This window comes from Drosophila bipectinata, chromosome 3L, assembly GCF_030179905.1.
Source record: "Drosophila bipectinata strain 14024-0381.07 chromosome 3L, DbipHiC1v2, whole genome shotgun sequence".
Taxonomy (NCBI): domain Eukaryota; kingdom Metazoa; phylum Arthropoda; class Insecta; order Diptera; family Drosophilidae; genus Drosophila; species Drosophila bipectinata.
In genome coordinates this window covers 4086595-4109111 of record NC_091738.1, presented here as the reverse complement: position 1 = coordinate 4109111, position 22517 = coordinate 4086595, and the positions used below count along the sequence as shown (strand labels likewise).

At 37.7% G+C, this 22517-nt stretch overlaps 3 protein-coding genes and 1 long non-coding RNA gene across 16 annotated transcripts in view; 2 read left to right on the top strand and 2 right to left on the bottom strand.

Annotated features, from left to right (window-relative positions):
- Positions 1-12352, top strand: part of sif (still life) — an 85528-nt gene extending 73176 nt beyond the window's left edge. For 8 of the 12 annotated variants that reach the window (XM_043209629.2, XM_043209628.2, XM_043209631.2 and 5 more), the window contains 8 exons: positions 636-815; positions 881-1018; positions 1078-1235; positions 1298-1681; positions 1754-1976; positions 2117-2387; positions 2639-2742; positions 9212-12352. In XM_043209629.2, coding sequence (XP_043065564.1) covers positions 636-815; positions 881-1018; positions 1078-1235; positions 1298-1681; positions 1754-1976; positions 2117-2387; positions 2639-2742; positions 9212-9297 — 1544 coding nt within the window. In that variant the 3' untranslated portion in view covers positions 9298-12352. Of the gene's footprint in view, positions 1-635; positions 816-880; positions 1019-1077; positions 1236-1297; positions 1682-1753; positions 1977-2116; positions 2388-2638; positions 2787-2861; positions 6159-9211 lie in introns of those variants that run through there. The other 4 variants (XM_070279869.1, XM_017244638.3, XM_043209627.2 and 1 more) reach the window with 4 other exon arrangements.
- A 1720-nt stretch (positions 12353-14072) lies between these two features.
- LOC122321024 (dnaJ protein homolog 1-like) lies at positions 14073-17063 on the bottom strand. 2 transcript variants are annotated; one of them, XM_043209860.2, is made up of 2 exons: positions 16938-17063; positions 14073-15213 (listed from the first exon to the last, which is right to left on the bottom strand). In XM_043209860.2, the coding sequence occupies exons 1-2, from the start codon at positions 17046-17048 to the stop codon at positions 14422-14424; spliced, it is 903 nt and encodes a 300-aa protein (XP_043065795.2). In that variant the 5' UTR covers positions 17049-17063; the 3' UTR covers positions 14073-14421. The 2 variants fall into 2 exon arrangements, with proteins under 2 accessions (XP_043065795.2, XP_070135974.1); XM_070279873.1 differs by lacking the exon at positions 16938-17063 and adding an exon at positions 16348-16371.
- On the top strand, positions 15207-21019 carry LOC138926263 (uncharacterized). Its single transcript, XR_011442721.1, has 2 exons — positions 15207-15658; positions 17883-21019. It is a non-coding gene; the product is annotated as an uncharacterized lncRNA (long non-coding RNA).
- On the bottom strand, positions 20804-22157 carry LOC108127534 (kelch-like protein 40). The gene is made up of 3 exons (XM_017244657.3): positions 22001-22157; positions 21514-21940; positions 20804-21443 (listed from the first exon to the last, which is right to left on the bottom strand). The coding sequence occupies exons 1-3, from the start codon at positions 22009-22011 to the stop codon at positions 21324-21326; spliced, it is 558 nt and encodes a 185-aa protein (XP_017100146.2). The 5' UTR covers positions 22012-22157; the 3' UTR covers positions 20804-21323.
- Between the last annotated feature and the right edge of the window lie 360 nt (positions 22158-22517).

The window sequence follows — 22517 nt, the reverse complement described above, 5'->3', positions numbered from 1 at the left end:
CTCGGGACGAGGGCAGGACCCATAGCAGGAGCCGGAGCAGGAGCAGAAGCATCATCCACTTGAGGGTGGCTCCACGCCCGGCTGTTGCATGAAATTTTATGCAAAAAGTTGAAAGGATAATTAATTATAGCAAGAAGTGCACTTAAGTGCCTTCGTTACGTGCAAGAGCAGGAGATTCCATGGCTAGGGAAGGAGGAGGGGATAGAAAAAAAAAAAATACCGTTAGAGGACGAGACGAAGGAGAAGCTTGTCAGGCTGGCAGAAGGACAAGCAGCCAACGACAGACGCTATTAGACGTAAATCCGTTCCATCCGCTCCATCCACTCCTGTTGCAGACAGGCTATGCCTTTGCCTTTTTATCAAAAGCTGGTACTGGTACTGGTGTTGGTGCTGCATCTCGCCTGACAATAAGAACAAGTTAATGACATTTTCTTGTCGTAACGGCATATCCTTGTGCCTGTCCCGTGCTCAAATCTCTAATGGGCATCAACGTAGCAATTAATTACACCGACTCCAACGACTTCAACCGATTCTAGCGAACAATACGAACGTCCATTGAAATCGAATCATTTGGCAAATGTCTCAATTTGCATTTCAATTCATTGCAATCCCTCAACCCCTTCCATCCCTTGCAGATGAAGGCAATCACGCCCTGCAGGAGTTCCTGGCCGCCCGCAATCCCAAGCAGCAGCACAGCAGCACCCTGGAATCGTATCTGATCAAGCCCATTCAGCGCATCCTCAAGTATCCATTGCTACTCCAGCAGATGCGCAATCTCACCGATTCCCGGGCCGACGAACACGTTCATCTATGTGGTGAGTACAGAGCGGTGGGTCATCCCACGATGGCATCTCATCAGCTCCATCCTGTTCCCTTGCAGAGGCACTCAAGGGCATGGAGAAGGTGGCCGAGCACATCAACGAGATGCAGCGCATCCACGAGGAGTACGGCGCCATCTTCGATCACCTGTTCCGGCAGCACCAGAAGTCCTGCAAGCAGCCCATCGACCTGAGTCCAGGTGGGAATACATTGTAAACCCCAATCCTTACATTTCTCACTCCTGTGGCGTTTCTTTAGGCGATCTCCTGTACTATGGCGGCGTGGAATGGCTTAATATTTCTGATTTTCTGGGCAAGATCAAGAAGGGTCTGGAACTGCATGCCATGTGCTTTGTATTCAAGTCGGCGGTGGTGTTCCTCTGCAAAGAGCGACTGCGTCAAAAGAAGAAGCTAATGGTGGGTTTGGAAAAACAAAAACTGGAAACTATAATTACTAATCCTCTTACTATCTTTGGCAGGGAGTTTCCAGCAAGAATGCCACTAATGAGGTGGAGATCATACGCTATCAAGTGCTCATACCGGTTACCGAAGTCCAGGTCCGCGCCAGCTCCGCCAAGGACATGGACTCGCACTTCCTGTGGGAGCTCATCCATCTGCGCTCCCAGCTGCAGCGCCGTTCCGAGAAGGTCTACGTGCTGTCGAACAGCACCGCTGACTTTAGGAACGCCTTCCTGAAGACCATACGCCAGATAATACGGGAGAGCGTCCGGAATATGTCAATTCCGATGAAGAACTTTGGCGGCAGCTCTGGCTCCGTCTCCGGCCACTCTTCCCAAGGCGGCATGGGTGGCTTGGGCGGCTATGCCGGCAACTCACAGACCCTCGAGCGACCCAAGCAGCAGGTACGCATCGGAATAATGACTTCTCCATGTGGAGTATCCTTTAATGGACTACCTCTTATATCCCTTCGGTAGATCACCATTGTGCATGGATCGCACACTCTGGGCAAGCCGAAAAAGAAGTCCGGATCGCAACGCCACTCGGCTGGGAACATTGACTACGACAACTTGTCGGGCAGCCAGGAGGCGGACGACTTGCCGCCCAGCGTGGGCGTTGTCCACTACGGCGCCGCCCACGTCCAGCAGATGCCGCCCACGGGCTTCCGAGGTCGCAGCAAGACGGTGGGCGATGTGACAGGTAAGTGATGCCACTGGTGCTAACGGCCTTTAGTGCTAACTATATACTGATCCTGTCCTGATCCTGTCGAGTTAATGGCTAACAATGTCCCCGCTATGTCACCCCACATTCCGTATCATCCAACGCGTTTTGCCATAAAGAAATCACTTGCTCCTCCTTAGATCCCCATCAGCAGCAGCAGCAGCAGCAACATCAGTTACAGGCTCAGCCAGATCACGCCCACCCCCGCCCCCATCCACATCCAAGGGAGCCACCGCCGCCACCCATCCGGCAGCCGCATCTGCACCACCACAGCACGGATATCGAACGGATTGATCCGGGCACGAAGTCGGAGGGCGAGGAGGACTCGCAGCAGGGCACAATCAGGCCCAAGGCCACCCTGGGGCGCACGCCCAATCACCTGACACTGAGGTGAGTCCCTGCAGTCCTTGTGTACTTTTTTATTAACTGGTATTCTGCTGACTAACTGGATTAACTTTTTAAAACAAGTACTAATATGCTTTTAAGGAATTACTAAAATATAAGACAAGAATCCTGACCTGAGTCCTTAGTGATTCCAGTCAGTCAGTCAGATACCCAGTAGAGTGAAAGGAGTAAGCTCGACTATTGCTTGACCCTGTGTATTTTTGCATCTCTCCTCCTCTCTGCATCCGACCTGATAGCACCACATCCACGCTCTCGGTGGGCAGCACCGGCAGCCAGGCGCGCCTGATACAATCGTCGCACCCGCCGGCCAGCTACCAGCCGGTGCTGATGAAGGACCTAGGTAAGCCCAGCCCGGATGAGTCGGAGCTCGAGAACGAGAATCAAGTCCAAGTCGAGATCGATACTGAAAGGCAAAATAGGAAATACGATACCGAAACCGAGTTCGAGTCGGAGTCGGAGGTGCATGCCGCCCAAATGGCGGCCTCCTTTAATTTAAGTCTAGGCAGTAGTGGTAGCTTGTTCGCCTCCGATCATAGAGATAGCCAGAACCAGAACCAGAATCAGACTCAATCCTATAGTCGTATCCTAACCCATACCCTACATCCCTCCCCGCGCCAGTCGCCGCGACAATCGCCGCGGCAGTCGCCCAAACAGGAGATCGAGGTAATCGAGATTTTCGAGAGCGAGGCGGAACGAATGGCCGCCTCCCAGCAGGTGGCCGTTGTCCACCAGCATCCGTCAGGGATCCAGGCCAGGGAATCGTCTCATAAGTCCCGACGTGACCGAAGCACTGACCCGACCGAAACGGACGCCACTTCACGGTACATGGACAAGCACCTCAGCGACTTGGAGCAGGAGAATCTGGTGGATTCGGGAACCTGCGACATAGTTGCCTACATGGCGAGTCTGCGGGAGAAGACCTTTGACCCGCAGGACTTGGCCGAGGAAGCTGCCGATCAGCAGCAGAACGACTCAAGTCTCTCCCCGGAACCGCAGACGGTGGTGGAGAACACCCAACAGACTGTGGTGGTGGACATCGAGTCGCCTTCTCGGCCTGCCACGGAATCGGACAGTACGGGCACTACGACTGGACCCTCTGAGAGGTCAGGAGACGATACGGAGGAGGAGGCCACCAGCTCCTTGGCGTCGCACATTGTCGTAATCGACAAGAAGGTGGACAAGATCTTCAAGGCAAAGTCGCCAGAGCGACCAGCCTCCACCAAGGTCAAAGGGGGAAGGCGGCAAATATACATCTCTCCAGACCGCTGCAAGTCCCAGGGCAGTTCCCCAGTACGGATCATCAAGATAAAGTCGCCCAGGACGAGCGTCAGTGAGCAGGGTAAGAGACTGAGTGTTTCCTCCTCTTCGAGGGACAACTCGCAAGATCGCCTGTCGGCCGGGAGGAGGACGCCCAGTCCGCGACGCTCCTCGGAGGGTGGGGGCATCTTGAAGCACACAACTGCCCCGACTTCGGGCATCCTGAAGCCTCCATCCAGCCCGGCCAAGTCCAAGAGTCCGGACAGGAGTTGCCTAAAGAAGGGCGGACCCTCGCACGTGTGCAGTGTGGAGACGCTGTCGCCGCACATTTCTCCCAGGAGCAGTGTGGATCACCTATCGCCGGACAGGGCCTCTTGTTTGCGCCACTCGCCCCGCAGCAGCTTCGACAGTCACGGTGGTTCGGATCACAACCTGGATGTGCCGCATGGCAGTCGCAAGAGGAGCATGTCTGCTCACGGAAGCTTCGAGACGGGAACCGTCAGGTCAAGGAACCAGGAAACCTACCAGTATTATCCGGTTTACGACAACCAGACCTGCAGTGATCACTATGTGGCTGCAGCGCCTAGTGGCCGGTACGGAGGCGGTGGTCACGGCCACGGGCACGGACATGGGCGTAGCAGGCTGAGCAAGTCCCTCGAGCGCTCGACATCCAGGGACAGCACCACCACTAGCAGCTCGTACGGGCACAGGGCCTACGGGGTGTCGCCCGATCGGAGCTATGTGGTCTACAGCTCGGGTCCGTTGAGGTCCCAATCGGCGGAGAACACGTTCTCACAGCCCATCTATGATCCCCTGCCCAGACATCCACCCCAGCCCATATCACAGCACCACCACCAGCCACCCCCCATGCAGCAAATGCAACAACAGCAGTACATGGGCTATGCCCCGGAGATGGGCGGCGGCGGCTATGGAGGCGGAGGTTGTCCGCACGAGCCGCAGGGTTCCGGGTACCAGCTGAGCTCCTCAGCCCCGGAGTACACCACATGCATTGACTGCCTGTACCAGAAGAGACCCTCCTAGCATAAGTCCCGCGTGCGGCAGAGTCGCACGCGGAAGAAGACACCCCGGGGCATGGTGGTGGTCAGCGCCCAGCCCACGGCCACCGGAGGCATTGGCTTCGTGCCCGAAATGGGTAGCACAGACCCGCCCGGCGGGTGTGTGGACTGCCACGACTACTTCGAGATTCATGTCTAAGGAAGGGAATGAGACTAAAGCTATTTGAAACCAAAGATAACAACCGAAAACTGATTAACAACAACAACCCGAAATGCCTCAAGAAACTAATTTTAAACCAAACTCAGCTCAGATATACGTAAAGTCATACACAAAGCCAACACGTAAACCGAAACGAAAATGAAAACTATAACCAAAAATAATCAAATCCAACACGAACTTCCAAAACAAGGGATTGAAATTACTACCTAGCCTACAATATACATGCATATAACTATATACAAAATCTACACTAGAAAAAAAAGCATCAAATTAGTAAAGCAAAAGAAGCACTTTAACAGAAAATAATAATCCATATAACTCGTTGTATAAATGTTAGTTGTAAGTCACCCAAAAACCTGAGGATAGTTAGCTCTTTCGGGGAAAGAATAGTTTTTACTGAAAAGTAATCACAGAGAGAGAGAGAGAGAGAGGAAGAGGAAAGGAGAAACCCACTTCCAGGTTACGTAATGTATGTGGGTGTATGAGTGTGGATGGTGGGTGTATGCGTGCCACCATTTCCAGTTAATTATTTAAGTTGCAACGCGAACATTTCGCCGTGATTTACACACATGCACACTCAAACATTAGCAAACAAAATGGCGGAAGTTCCGCTCGCCTGGGGTGGCAAGTAGAAATATTACGTATACGCCGCGTTGCACACACAATACTCAAGTGCCGTAATTACGAGGGCAAACAACAGGAGGCAGAAAAGAGCAGCTAGCGCAACTGAAACTAAAGTTGAAATTCATACTCGCACTCAAGTAAACTACTAAGAGACATGCAGACACAAACAACAAATGGCAAACTCAACTTGAAACATAGATGGGGGGAAAAATAAGACAGCCAGGAGCAGAAGCACCATCCGGAAAAACAAGAAAAAAAACCAAATAGGAATAGACCTAGAAAAAGAAAAGCACAACTCACATGCAGCTAGAAGAGTTGAGGGGAAGTCTCTAACCAAACGCGAAACTATGTCACTTATGCCAGTGCTGCCAATTTTCGACACAAAACTATGTCACTGGCAGTCCCATTTCCGCATCTCTGCTCCTGATGAAATCAACAATTTTTAATTACCCACTCGGAACAAAATCCGGGTAAATGGATCTGCAACTGAGCTGAACACTTCATGGGTTAACATAACATTTACCTAAATAAAAGAGTATACCTAGAGCGGGGATTATTTACACACATAAAGTAAATCTAGAGAAGGAATATTTAAAAACAAAAACGGAAAATTAGTTAGAAAATTTTTGCAAAAAAAAAAAAACACTAAAGGAGATTAGCGTGGGGTGGGTGTATGTGTACCAATAATGTTGTGACAAATAATTTGCATATATGCATATGGTTTTTTATATGATTTTTGTAGATTTTTTTATAGGTATAAAACAAATATACATAAATGCATATACAAGTCGACAGGACATTTTACGCATGGGTTTTCTGACATTTCCGATTCACAATCCAATTAAATCACAAAAAACTAATGAAAAAAAAATACAATAAAAATACTGAAAATGATAATCGTAAGTCGTACCTCAATGTTCAGTAAATGGGTAATCAAAATATAATATATACATACATACATACTAACTAAGGTGACAGCAGAAAATTCCATATACAAATGTGTAACCATTTTCCTCCATTTTAAAGACAAGGAAAGGTTAATCGAAAAGCTCGCGCCAAAAATTTCAGGTTGTTGTAACGAAAACTCAAAGCAAACATAGTCAAAATAAATACGATTAAGCTTCAAGAAAAGTTTACAGTATAAACAATATACAGTTATACAGTTTACACTGGGCTTCATGGCAGCAAAATCAAAATACTACAAAATACAAACAACAAAAAATCAACATTCTCGTAAAATCAAAATATACATACATCGTAAATATGGAATATGGACAAAAAAAAAATACAATTACTATATACATAAATACATATGCAGCATAAATGTTGAACGAAAAATGGTTATTCTCAAAATGAAAATGAAAATCGAAAAAAATATGTTATGCAAAAATAAAGGCAAACTAAATAGAGATAAGCGGCGACCGCAGCAGAACCTAAAACAAATATCAAAAATAAAATTTAATCGGTAATCCATGTGAGCGCAGACAACACACAGGAATCCACTAAGCAAACAAACCAAAAATCAACAAACTAACTAAAACTGAAAACTTGAAAATCAAATGCGTGAAATCTAACTAAATCGTGCACACAACCACACTCACACACATAACTAACTAACTCTAAACTAAAACGAACGACTAAAGCAATTCAAATGCAATTAAATCAAATGGAATATGGATATATAGGCAAATAAACCAAATATATATTTAACGAAAAACACTCAAATAAGTATGCTATATTGACGGACAAGAACGGAAACTGTTAAACTAATCGAGTTTATGCACCGATTTCCTGGCCCAAACCCCTTTTAAATTCTCGCATAGCCTTTGATCCTTTCTCCCTCCGACTAGGACCCCCTCCCCTCAATTAGTTATGCATTTAAATTTGTTTAGTAGTTGCTAAGCAGGTAAGTGGTATACTTATTTGAAATTAGGCAAACGAATGCAGCTTGTTGTTGGAGCTAAGTACTTGAATTGAATTGAATTATTCATAAAACAATTTAACGGGTGATATTCGGTTATCTTAATTAATTATCTTAAAGATATATTGAAAATTATTTAAAATAAAATTAAAGTAATAATAATAGCAAACAACTATACTATTCAGTTAGAGATAGAATATACATATGTGTATGTAAATCGGAGACGAAGCTACCTTAGGCATGTTAAGTTTGGAGGATTTTTTTGTTTTTCCGCCTATTCGATGTGTATCTGTTGTCTCTGTTACAAACACTTGATATTATTAGTTGGCATCGCTTGATAAAAAAAAAATAAGATATTAAAAAAACAACTAATAACCAAAACAAAACCAACAACTTAGCAACAAGTTTTCCTTTCAATTTGAACGTTTTGCATTTTCTCAAAGATTTATGAACAAAAAATAATGGTAAAGAATGCAACTTAGAGAGTGCTCGAGAGATCTATTGCCAAATCTTGTACTTCCAAACGAAAGTACATTATAATCGATCTATATATATATATATTTATATATAACTATATATGTCTTATGGTTACACACACGTGCCCCACAAAGATCAACCATCCTGCCACCAGACACTCACTTTTTATCCTTCCACCCAACCAGAATTTATTCGGCATTTATTCACACATACATAGAAATGCAATTATTTTTCCAGAAATTTCATTTACTCTCTTTCTGTACAACTTTTCAACAAACAAAAACAAAAATGTATAAAATTTAAATAAATTGAATTTTGTGAAACTCTCATCGACGCACAACTTTACCCATCGTTTTGAATTACGCTCTTTGACTTTTGCATCTGGAAAACTAATTTCAAAATTAGAGAGTGGGTTAACCGAAACGCGAAACAATTTTAATTTCACCATCGAGGCCACTGCATTTTTCAAAATTCAAATATATAAATCCCACGCCACCCATATCCCATGTACATTTACGAGAATATTTCGTTTTTTTAGTTTGTTTTTCGAATTGGATCCCTTTGCAATCAAAGACACAAGCAAATTAAGCATCAGAGGCAGAACGGAAAATGTTGGCATAAAATGCAAAACTCTCAATTGAAAATTCGGAAACTTGAATAGATTGTTAAACCGTTAAAAAAAAGATAACAAAAAGATAAACTATAAGAATCGAATGAGTTGAAAACCAAGCGATGTCAACATTTTAGCCAACACAACCACCCCGACCCCACTCACCAGTATTAGTTGTTGAATTAGATTAGTTAATCACTCCTACTACCCAATCAAACGAAAGTTCCCCAAATGTATCGTATAGCTAACCCGCCTGAAGTAGTGCTCATTTAACATTAAACAATAATTAGTTTTGCTTATATTTTTTATCCGAATAAAGCGTCTATATTGCCAGAAATAAATCAAGAATTGAGCAATCTGGACGCTTTCGATTGCATGCTTTTTAATCTAAACCTAAATTGGCCGCAAATTACTAATTTAGAAATCTGTTCGACACTACTTTTGTATATAACCAACTGGATAGAGGACCCATTTCCCGCACTCGCTCTCTATCTCGCTTTCTAAACTATCTTTTATCTGAATCTATATTTTATTATATGAAAACCAAACAAAGAAGAAAAAAAAAATACCAAACTATTTACAAATTAAGTTCTGCAAAACCAAAGCCAAAAAAAAAAGAAAATATTTCATATTTTTTCATATATGGTTTCCATTGTATCTTTTCTTTTCTTTCATTTATTGTAGGGTCCCCGGTGTGGAAACCACGAGACATGATAAATTTAGGCACAGATCCACAGTCAACAACCCGCAAAGACGATGTGAAAAATTAAATCAGAAAAAGCAAAACAAAACATTTAGTATCAAGCTAAGCAAGCATAAGAACTCTTAACCCAGCAACTTCAATACCTTTGTTCAATTTTCTCAATTTTAACTAATCAAGTGTAAGGCAACAGCATCTGCAAAAAAAGCAAAAAGCTAAAACCAATACCAATACCAAAAGCAACAGCAACTGTTTAAAGTTCAAAGCAAAGCGAAGCGAATCCAAAGCATTTTTCAAGCTCAACTCGACGATACGACGATGCATTTTTGAATCATCATCGGATCAGGCCATCATCGGTGAATGGATGGGATTGGCTTTTGAAGAATGCTTGGCTTCGGTTTGTTTCCTCTCTTTTAAAAAGGATACAACATCGAAGAGTTTTTTTTTGTCGTACTTACGTTTACATTTTTAACAAGAAACAAAGTGAATCGCATAAAAAGATAATAGATATCTTTTTTAAAAACAAAATAAAACGAAACAAAAATATTTAAAATAAAATAAAAAAACCCAAAAGAGAAGACTTTGATTTATATTGATTGTATTTAAAGTGCAAAACGTATAACAAAAGCATAATTAAAGCGAAGGATTTTGAGCAGATTTAATATGAACTAAGGAAAAAGATTAAACAAGATTAAGAAATACGAGAACAAATTCAAATGCATTTGTCGCTGAAAAGACTTGAAAGTAAATTTCGATTTAAATACATACATTTATTGAGACGTAGACGATGGCGAATCTGTCATAGAATCGAGAAGGGAAACCCGTAAACAAATTGAAAACATTGTATCTAGGCTTAGAGAATTTAAATTAAAAAATAAAAAAAAATAATAATAAAAAAGAAGAAAACTAAAACAACAAAGAAAGCAAAGAAAGTTGCAAAAAGTAATAATGTCAAATGCAAAACAAGAGAAAACCACGAAAAAATAAAGGTTACATAAAATCGTTAGAAAATTAAGTCAAACACACACTGACAAACACTGAAGAAAGCCACACTGAAGAAAACACACTCGTAATCGTAATTAAACACAGAATTAAAATGAAAGCAGCAATGAAAATGTTTAGTTTGTAGGAAGTACACTGAAAACAATGCGTACGATACCATACAAAAACCACATACACAAAATAGCAAACATTTAGTCAAAATGTTAAATGGTAAACAAAACAAACAGACAAACTCAAAAAAAAGGAAAATGCTAAAAATTCCAAACAATTCAATTGGGCTGAGGCCTTTAAGCAAAATCCAATCAGTAAGTCAGAGAAACACTAAAAACTAATTCAAAATCACGTTAAAGGGGAAAAACACACACTCACAAAAAGTAAATTAAAAACAAAAATTATAAAAAGAAGAAAATATTTAAGCAATCACGCAGATCCAAGGCAAACGACAAAAACCCCTCTAGAAGAATTGCAATAATAATTAAGAACTTCACTCCAAACACTTAAACAAAAACAAAAAAGAAAGTCAAACCACAAAAAAAATGAATTATAGAAAGCCCCAATATCCCGACCCACGTCCCATAGACAAAGGCACACTTCTTGAGAACTCAATTACAAATGCGTTGGATTTATCTCAATCTCAGTCAATACACTATGGTTTTCATCTTTTGTGAACGAATTTTTAGCAAATGAAAATACAAATAACTAAAATTTGTAGTCAAACCACACTATAAAAATTCTACCGTATGGGAAATAATAATTAATTGGTTGTGAATGCAGCTTGTATGTGTTAATTCGATTCAGGAACAAAGAACTCCCCCAATTGCTGAACATTTATTTTATTTCAATGACGAGTGCTAGGAGTGTTTTTTTTTACATATTTTGTCAGTGCACTTACAGACATTATTCGCGCCCATTCATAATTCATAATTAATTCCCGAAATTCCATTGAACCATATAGCAACAAATCGAAACATAATCAAAAACATTTTTTAGGTTTCCAATCAAATTGAATTAAATATACAAAATGAAAACCTTAATTAAACAAAACGAAATTTAACTAATAGGAAGATTAACAATTGAAACTACAGACCATAGTAAGATAAAAGATAAAAATAAAAAAGTGCAGTAAATAGAAATTATAAATGTATACAACTGTCTAATGATAGATTTTCGTCCTCGGATGAACGCTAATCAAACACAGGACGAACCAGGAGAAATTTACCAAATACCAAATCACAACATTTTAACATAATTTTTACAGTTTGTATAAGTTTGACAGAAGTAAAATAATTCATAATAATTAATAAAATGAAACAAAAAAAAAAGGGGGAAAAAAATAACAGAAACTCACCCAGAGACGAAACAGTCTGTTGGAAGACTTTAGCAAAATGAAATAGTTAAATTAAAAAAATCATTTAAAGGCGAATGAACAACAAACGAAGGACATTCGAAGCGGCGTGAAACTTTTTGTACGCATTTGACTATTTTTAATGCATTTTTATTAAATATATTTATATATATACATAGTCACTATTGTACGAATGTTTGAGAGCCAAACAAAGTGTAATTACTCAATTAAGTTCACGTGCACACTGATTGCACTGAAATCTCTTTTAACAAATTGTTATCGTATGTATTTAATTTGTTTGAGAATAATTGTTAGTTATCTCTTATCACACTTTCCTTTTGGCAAAAGCAGGCAAGACAGGAGATTAGGCAAGGGTAACGATTGCATATTAAATCCCATTTACAAGTCAGCGATTTCATAATAAAACAAATTCAATAACAAACCAGCAGCAGCACTGGAAGCGCAGTCTTGTTATTAAAAATAAAAATCAGTAAAAATAAAATCATTAAAAATCAATTTTTAATGTAAAACATAATTAGCAGCTGCATCAAGGACACAAAAAAAAAATCATGCAATGGATGTTAATACTTTTTGAAAACAAAACAAAAATAAATGAAAATGCAACAAATACACAATGATTATACATACATACATACATTTGCGAAGGCAACTTAACACACAACGTAAGGATAGTGAAAATGTGTGACAAACGATTAAATTACGACATCCTTTCGAAGTGAAAACAAAACCAAAAATAAATTGTGAAATTTAAAAACCATTTGTTGTCTTTTTATTCATATACTTGGGCAAATTATAAATACAAAACTTCATACTGATTTCTTTATAATTTTTAACTTTATGAACATTTTTTATAGTTTTCACAGTATTCTTAATTTGTCGTCTGGTACATATATTCGTATTTTTCCTCAAGTGTGAGCAAATCAGACTTTCCAACTACATCGTAAAATTCATGTTTCGTCATATTTTTATATTTTATGTTACTTAAAAGCATATTAATATAGTTCTTGTCTTCCGTTTTCAAATCATGAATTTTAATATATGTTTGGATTAATTGAAACCATTTAACCTCTGATAAACAGTATTTTAACTCAGTTATATACTTATGGAAGGCATTACGCGTTAGCGACATGACTGCAGAGCTATCCAGGGAATCCTTAAAACAGCGAGCTATGGCCTGCAAACAAGGTTAAAATACAATTAATTTTGATATAAATAAATACAAAGTTTATTAAAAAAGCACTTACATAAACGATTTTTTTTAGATCCTCGTTTGAGTTGTGCAAATTTTCAAATAGCACGATGAGATCCTCAAACCCAACACTGTCGGCACGACTTAAGAGTTCGCTTGTAGCATTGGTTGCCACCGATGGCACCAGCAACCTGGTAGCGCATTCTCTCAGTTCCATTAGACTTCTAATAGTGAGCTTCTTTAACTTATTTGTGTCGTGGGTGTATACTTGCTCTAAAAATACAGCAAACGTTTCCGGGTTAACGTCGCCCAAAATATATTCTCCAGAATTGGACTCCTTAAAATCGCTTAGAAACATGCGTTCAAAGAATTCCGACGCAGAAGCTAGAACGACTTTGTGACAGTCAAAGTCCTGGCCATCAACCATGATGCGGCAGTCCGAGAACTGCTTGTTCTCAAGAAGCGCATATAATTTTTGAAGGCTAGAAAATAATATTTTACCGAAAAGTTTCTTTACCAGTCTAATAACAACTTTTACTTACCAGTTGTTCATTTTAACGGGTGCAATCGACTTTTTTGGAATGATATTTCAGTACGATGTTGAATATATGAATGAATGCTTCTTTACAAGTTTAAGCTTTACAAGTTTGTCTAGGATTCCCCTTTTTATTTCTCTTCCCTCTGTTATCGTTCTGACTGAACAGCGTGACTACACCGATAACGATAAAAAATACTTTTTTAAGCAACAAATAAATTTAAAAAAATACCACCAAAGTTTATAGTCCTTAAGCGTATAATTCATAATATCGACTATTTCGGTAAAATACTCCTACCTTTTTATCGACAATGCTAAATTAAAAGATTTTATTCTATAAACTAATTTTGTCGCTGCCATTTCGAAGAAAAAAGCTTTTACAGTATAATTATTTCTTTAATTTACATACGATGTTTACGCGAATAACACATATCGATGTTTGATTTTTACATTTGCGTTACCCATTAAACATTTCCACGCCGATTTAATTTGATAAGCAGTTGGTCTCTCTTCATTCAGTTAAAAAATTCAAAAAGTACAACAAAATCAGAAACATTTCATTTTCCTCAGACCCAAAAAGAGACAACGTTGTTTCGTATTAATAACTTTATTGTTAGACCGAATCAAATTGGTACTAAAACGTACACTATTTAGTTTGCTGATAAAGACTATCGACATAGCAGTATTTTGTGTGGGGTGGGGGAAAAATTTAATTGGAATGCCAGAGATGCGATCTCTACAAAAGCCGTGAGCTTCATTCAACTTATAATACATTTTTATTTGCAGCTTAGTGATATATAAATATCAGGAGATTTAAAATACCGATTGCATAATCGGGCGGTAAGGTAAATCTGGAATCGGGGTACTAGGTGTAATAGTAAATAGTCGATCAGTCTCCAACAGAACGGGGCGCCGTCTGTTGCTTGTGTGTTCTCTTCCCTATCTTATCTAGCGTCTGTATTCTCTACATCTGTATCTACAGCAGTTCGATCTCTTGGCACACTGTCTCCGTGCTCCATCGGTTCTGGATAATGGTTAAGTTTCTTAAAGTACGTAAAGTAACTAAACTTAGGCCTTAACTACGAGGCTAACATATGGATGATTAGTTGGGCAGCAACTCCGCCAGTTGATTCCGCAGGCTGGGCGGCAGTGTGTCTGGGAACTTGATGTCAAAGGCTACGATCAGATCGCCGCGACGCGATGGTTCTTTGGGGAAGGGCAGGCCGCGCCCGCTGATGCGCCGCGTTGTGGTGGGCTTGATTATCTCGTTCGAGGTGTTTACAGAAATCCTATCGCCCTGCAGAGTGGGCACATTGACAGGTGCACCGCAGAGTGCCTGTTTTAGGCTGACCTGAGCCGTATAGCGCAAATCGCTGCCCTCGCGCTTAAACTGTGGGTGTGGCTTGTCGCGGATTATGAAGATTATGTCTGCGGGAATCTTTCCCGGTGCCTGATCGCCTTCCTTGGGGAATGTGATCTTTGTGCCGGCCTTCCAGCCTGGTTTTACTGTGATGCTTAAAACTTTTTCTTCCTTTTGGGATCCAGTGTTGGTAGAGGCCATGCGCGATATCTTCATTTTCTTGGTACAGCCCCTGTCTACCTCCTCCAGAGTGACATACAGGTCATGCTCGATAGGCGGATCCTGTGTTTGCTGGCGCTTACGGCTAGGGGCCTGCGCATTGAACGACTGTGATCGGAAAGCTCCTGCCATAGGATTGCCACCAAAACCTCCGCCAAACATATCGTCGCCTCCAATATTCATAAAGATCTCATTGGTGGCACCGCCACCTCCACCTCCTGCTCCGAACATGTTGTCGCCGCCGCCAAAGAACACACCAAAGGGATCCGAAGACCCGAAGAACTGGGCGAATGTTGCTCGCGGGTCGCCGTGGAACTGGAAAGGAAAGGTTAATCGAAAAGCTCGCGACAAAAATTTCAGGTTGTTGTAACGAAAACTCAAAGCAAACATAGTCAAAATAAATACGATTAAGCTTCAAGAAAAGTTTACAGTATAAACAATATACAGTTATACAGTTTACACTGGGCTTCATGGCAGCAAAATCAAAATACTACAAAATACAAACAACAAAACAAAATCAACATTCTCGTAAAATCAAAATATACATACATCGTAAATATGGAATATGGACAAAAAAAAAATACAATTACTATATACATAAATACATATGCAGCATAAATGTTGAACAAAAAATGGTTATTCTCAAAATGAAAATGAAAAACGAAAAAAATATGTTATGCGAAAATAAAGGCAAACTAAATAGAGATAAGCGGCGACCGCAGCAGAACCTAAAACAAATATCAAAAATAAAATTTAATCGGTAATCCATGTGAGCGCAGACAACACACAGGAATCCACTAAGCAAACAAACCAAAAATCAACAAACTAACTAAAACTGAAAACTTGAAAATCAAATGCGTGAAATCTAACTAAATCGTGCACACAACCACACTCACACACATAACTAACTAACTCTAAACTAAAACGAACGACTAAAGCAATTCAAATGCAATTAAATCAAATGGAATATGGATATATAGGCAAATAAACCAAATATATATTTAACGAAAAACACTCAAATAAGTATGCTATATTGACGGACAAGAACGGAAACTGTTAAACTAATCGAGTTTATGCACCGATTTCCTGGCCCAAACCCCTTTTAAATTCTCGCATAGCCTTTGATCCTTTCTCCCTCCGACTAGGACCCCCTCCCCTCAATTAGTTATGCATTTAAATTTGTTTAGTAGTTGCTAAGCAGGTAAGTGGTATACTTATTTGAAATTAGGCAAACGAATGCAGCTTGTTGTTGGAGCTAAGTACTTGAATTGAATTGAATTATTCATAAAACAATTTAACGGGTGATATTCGATTATCTTAATTAATTATCTTAAAGATATATTGAAAATTATTTAAAATAAAATTAAAGTAATAATAATAGCAAACAACTATACTATTCAGTTAGAGATAGAATATACATATGTGTATGTAAATCGGAGACGAAGCTACCTTAGGCATGTTAAGTTTGGAGGATTTTTTTGTTTTTCCGCCTATTCGATGTGTATCTGTTGTCTCTGTTACAAACACTTGATATTATTAGTTGGCATCGCTTGATAAAAAAAAAATAAGATATTAAAAAAACAACTAATAACCAAAACAAAACCAACAACTTAGCAACAAGTTTTCCTTTCAATTTGAACGTTTTGCATTTTCTCAAAGATTTATGAACAAAAAATAATGGTAAAGAATGCAACTTAGAGAGTGCTCGAGAGATCTATTGCCAAATCTTGTACTTCCAAACGAAAGTACATTATAATCGATCTATATATATATATATTTATATATAACTATATATGTCTTATGGTTACACACACGTGCCCCACAAAGATCAACCATCCTGCCACCAGACACTCACTTTTTATCCTTCCACCCAACCAGAATTTATTCGGCATTTATTCACACATACATAGAAATGCAATTATTTTTCCAGAAATTTCATTTACTCTCTTTCTGTACAACTTTTCAACAAACAAAAACAAAAATGTATAAAATTTAAATAAATTGAATTTTGTGAAACTCTCATCGACGCACAACTTTACCCATCGTTTTGAATTACGCTCTTTGACTTTTGCATCTGGAAAACTAATTTCAAAATTAGAGAGTGGGTTAACCGAAATGCGAGACAATTTTGATTTCACCATCGAGGCCATTGCATTTTTCAAAATTCAAATATATAAATCCCACGCCACCCATATCCCATGTACATTTACGAGAATATTTCGTTTTTTTAGTTTGTTTTTCGAATTGGATCCCTTTGCAATCAAAGACACAAGCATATTAAGCATCAGAGGCAGAACGGAAAATGTTGGCATAAAATGCAAAACTCTCAATTGAAAATTCGGAAACTTGAATAGTTTTTTAAAGAGTAAAAAAAAAAAGAGAACAAAAAGATAAACTATAAGAATCGAATGAGTTAAAAACCAAGCGATGTCAACATTTTAGCCAACACAACCACCCCGACCCCACTCACCAGTATTAGTTGTTGAATTAGATTAGTTAATCACTCCTACTACCCAATCAAACGAAAGTTCCCCAAATGTATCGTATAGCTAACCCGCCTGAAGTAGTGCTCATTTAACATTAAACAATAATTAGTTTTGCTTATATTTTTTATCTGAATAAAGCGTCTATATTGCCAGAAATAAATCTAGAAATGAGGAATCTGGACGCTTTCGATTGCATGCTTTTTAATCTAAACCTAAATTGGCCGCAAATTACTAATTTAGAAATCTGTTCGACACTACTTTGTATATAACCAACTGGATAGAGGACCCATTTCCCGCACTCGCTCTCTATCTCGCTTTCTAAACTATCTTTTATCTGAATCTATATTTTATTATATGAAAACCAAACAAAAAAGAAAAAAAATACCAAACTATTTACAAATTAAGTTCTGCAAAACCAAAGCCAAAAAAAAGAAAATATTTCATATTTTTTCATATATGGTTTCCATTGTATCTTTTCTTTTCTTTCATTTATTGTAGGGTCCCCGGTGTGGAAACCACGAGACATGATAAATTTAGGCACAGATCCACAGTCAACAACCCGCAAAGACGATGTGAAAAATTAAATCAGAAAAAGCAAAACAAAACATTTAGTATCAAGCTAAGCAAGCATAAGAACTCTTAACCCAGCAACTTCAATACCTTTGTTCAATTTTCTCAATTTTAACTAATCAAGTGTAAGGCAACAGCATCTGCAAAAAAAGCAAAAAGCTAAAACCAATACCAATACCAAAAGCAACAGCAACTGTTTAAAGTTCAAAGCAAAGCGAAGCGAATCCAAAGCATTTTTCAAGCTCAACTCGACGATACGACGATGCATTTTTGAATCATCATCGGATCAGGCCATCATCGGTGAATGGATGGGATTGGCTTTTGAAGAATGCTTGGCTTCGGTTTGTTTCCTCTCTTTTAAAAAGGATACAACATCGAAGAGTTTTTTTTTGTCGTACTTACGTTTACATTTTTAACAAGAAACAAAGTGAATCGCATAAAAAGATAATAGATATCTTTTTTAAAAACAAAATAAAACGAAACAAAAATATTTAAAATAAAATAAAAAAACCCAAAAGAGAAGACTTTGATTTATATTGATTGTATTTAAAGTGCAAAACGTATAACAAAAGCATAATTAAAGCGAAGGATTTTGAGCAGATTTAATATGAACTAAGGAAAAAGATTAAACAAGATTAAGAAATACGAGAACAAATTCAAATGCATTTGTCGCTGAAAAGACTTGAAAGTAAATTTCGATTTAAATACATACATTTATTGAGACGTAGACGATGGCGAATCTGTCATAGAATCGAGAAGGGAAACCCGTAAACAAATTGAAAACATTGTATCTAGGCTTAGAGAATTTAAATTAAAAAATAAAAAAAAATAATAATAAAAAAGAAGAAAACTAAAACAACAAAGAAAGCAAAGAAAGTTGCAAAAAGTAATAATGTCAAATGCAAAACAAGAGAAAACCACGAAAAAATAAAGGTTACATAAAATCGTTAGAAAATTAAGTCAAACACACACTGACAAACACTGAAGAAAGCCACACTGAAGAAAACACACTCGTAATCGTAGTTAAACACAGAATTAAAATGAAAGCAGCAATGAAAATGTTTAGTTTGTAGGAAGTACACTGAAAACAATGCGTACGATACCATACAAAAACCACATACACAAAATAGCAAAAATTTAGTCAAAATGTTAAATGGTAAACAAAACAAACAGACAAACTCAAAAAAAAAAGGAAATGCTAAAAATTCCAAACAATTCAATTGGGCTGAGGCCTTTAAGCAAAATCCAATCAGTAAGTCAGAGAAACACTAAAAACTAATTCAAAATCACGTTAAAGGGGAAAAACACACACTCACAAAAAGTAAATTAAAACAAAAATTATAAAAAGAAGAAAATATTTAAGCAATCACGCAGATCCAAGGCAAACGACAAAAACCCCTCTAGAAGAATTGCAATAATAATTAAGAACTTCACTCCAAACACTTGAACAAAAACAAAAAAGAAAGCCAAACCACAAAAAAAATGAATTATAGAAAGCCCCAATATCCCGACCCACGTCCCATAGACAAAGGCACACTTCTTGAGAACTCAATTACAAATGCGTTGGATTTATCTCAATCTCAGTCAATACACTATGGTTTTCATCTTTTGTAGAACGAATTTTTAGCAAATGAAAAAACTAAGAACTAAAATTTGTAGTCAAAACACACTATAAAAATTCGACCGTATGGGAAATAATAATTAATTGGTTGTGAATGCAGCTTGTATGTGTTAATTCGATTCAGGAACAAAGAACTCCCCCAATTGCTGAACATTTATTTTATTTCAATGACGAGTGCTAGGAGTGTTTTTTTTTATATATTTTGTCAGTGCACTTACAGACACTATTCGCGCCCATTCATAATTCATAATTAATTCCCGAAATTCCATTGAACCATATAGCAACAAATCGAAACATAATCAAAAACATTTTTTAGGTTTCCAATCAAATTGAATTAAATATACAAAATGAAAACCTTAATTAAACAAAACGAAATTTAACTAATAGGAAGATTAACAATTGAAACTACAGACCATAGTAAGATAAAAGATAAAAATAAAAAAGTGCAGTAAATAGAAATTATAAATGTATACAACTGTCTAATGATAGATTTTCGTCCTCGGATGAACGCTAATCAAACACAGGACGAACCAGGAGAAATTTACCAAATACCAAATCACAACATTTTAACATAATTTTTACAGTTTGTATAAGTTTGACAGAAGTAAAATAATTCATAATAATTAATAAAATGAAACAAATAAGGGGGAAAAAATAACAGAAACTCACCCAGAGACGAAACAGTCTGTTGGAAGACTTTAGCAAAATGAAATAGTTAAATTAAAAAAATCATTTAAAGGCGAATGAACAACAAACGAAGGACATTCGAAGCGGCGTGAAACTTTTTGTACGCATTTGACTATTTTTAATGCATTTTTATTAAATATATTTATATATATACATAGTCACTATTGTACGAATGTTTGAGAGCCAAACAAAGTGTAATTACTCAATTAAGTTCACGTGCACACTGATTGCACTGAAATCTCTTTTAACAAATTGTTATCGTATGTATTTAATTTGTTTGAGAATAATTGTTAGTTATCTCTTATCACACTTTCCTTTTGGCAAAAGCAGGCAAGACAGGAGATTAGGCAAGGGTAACGATTGCATATTAAATCCCATTTACAAGTCAGCGATTTCATAATAAAACAAATTCAATAACAAACCAGCAGCAGCACTGGAAGCGCAGTCTTGTTATTAAAAATAAAAATCAGTAAAAATAAAATCATTAAAAATCAATTTTTAATGTAAAACATAATTAGCAGCTGCATCAAGGACACAAAAAAAAAATCATGCAATGGATGTTAATACTTTTTGAAAACAAAACAAAAATAAATGAAAATGCAACAAATACACAATGATTATACATACATACATACATTTGCGAAGGCAACTTAACACACAACGTAAGGATAGTGAAAATGTGTGACAAACGATTAAATTACGACATCCTTTCGAAGTGAAAACAAAACCAAAAATAAATTGTGAAATTTAAAAACCATTTGTTGTCTTTTTATTCATATACTTGGGCAAATTATAAATTCAAAACTTCATACTGATTTCTTTATAATTTTTAACTTTATGAACATTTTTTATAGTTTTTACAGTATTCTTAATTTGTCGTCTTGTAAATATATTCGTATTTTTCCTCAAGTGTGAGCAAATCAGACTTTCCAACTACATCGTAAAATTCATGTTTCGTCATATTTTTATATTTTATGTTACTTAAAAGCATATTAATATAGTTCTTGTCTTCCGTTTTCAAATCATGAATTTTAATATATGTTTGGATTAATTGAAACCATTTAACCTCTGATAAACAGTATTTTACTCAGTAACTCAGTTATATACTTATGGAAGGCATTACGCGTTGGCGACATGACTGCAGAGCTATCCAGGGAATCCTTAAAACAGCGAGCTAGAGCCTGCAAACAAGGTTAAAATACAATTAATTTTGATATAAATAAATACAAAGTTTATTAAAAAAGCACTTACATAAACGATTTTTTTTAGATCCTCGTTTGAGTTGTGCAAATTTTCAAATAGCACGATGAGATCCTCAAACCCAACACTGTCGGCACGACTTAAGAGTTCGCTTGTAGCATTGGTTGCCACCGATGGCACCAGCAACCTGGTAGCGCATTCTCTCAGTTCCATTAGACTTCTAATAGTGAGCTTCTTTAACTTATTTGTGTCGTGGGTGTATACTTGCTCTAAAAATACAGCAAACGTTTCCGGGTTAACGTCGCCCAAAATATATTCTCCAGAATTGGACTCCTTAAAATCGCTTAGAAACATGCGTTCAAAGAATTCCGACGCAGAAGCTAGAACGACTTTGTGACAGTCAAAGCCCTGGCCATCAACCATGATGCGGCAGTCCGAGAACTGCTTGTTCTCAAGAAGCGCATATAATTTTTGAAGGCTAGAAAATAATATTTTACCGAAAAGTTTCTTTACCAGTCTAATAACAACTTTTACTTACCAGTTGTTCATTTTAACGGGTGCAATCGACTTTTTTGGAATGATATTTCAGTACGATGTTGAATATATGAATGAATGCTTCTTTAAAAGTTTAAGCTTTACAAGTTTGTCTAGGATTCCCCTTTTTATTTCTCTTCCCTCTGTTATCGTTCTGACTGAACAGCGTGACTACACCGATAACGATAAAAAATACTTTTTTAAGCAACAAATAAATTTAAAAAAATACCACCAAAGTTTATAGTCCTTAAGCGTATAATTCATAATATCGACTATTTCGGTAAAATAATTCTACCTTTTTATCGACAATGCTAAATTTAAAGATTTTATTCTATAAACTAATTTTGTCGCTGCCATTTCGAAGAAAAAAGCTTTTACAGTATAATTATTTCTTTAATTTACATACGATGTTTACGCGAATAACACATATCGATGTTTGATTTTTACATTTGCGTTACCCATTAAACATTTCCACGCCGATTTAATTTGATAAGCAGTTGGTCTCTCTTCATTCAGTTAAA

Coding starts and splice junctions, on each gene's coding strand:
- LOC122321024 (XM_043209860.2), bottom strand. CDS start 17,048: ATGGCCTCGATGGTGAAATCAAAATTGTCTCGCATTTCGGTTAACCCA. Junction 15,214..16,937: donor AGCGTAATTCAAAACGATGG/GTAAAGTTGTGC, acceptor TTTCCTTTCCAG/TTCCACGGCGACCCGCGAGC.
- LOC108127534 (XM_017244657.3), bottom strand. Junction 21,444..21,513: donor ATCTAAAAAAAATCGTTTAT/GTAAGTGCTTTT, acceptor CCTTGTTTGCAG/GCTCTAGCTCGCTGTTTTAA.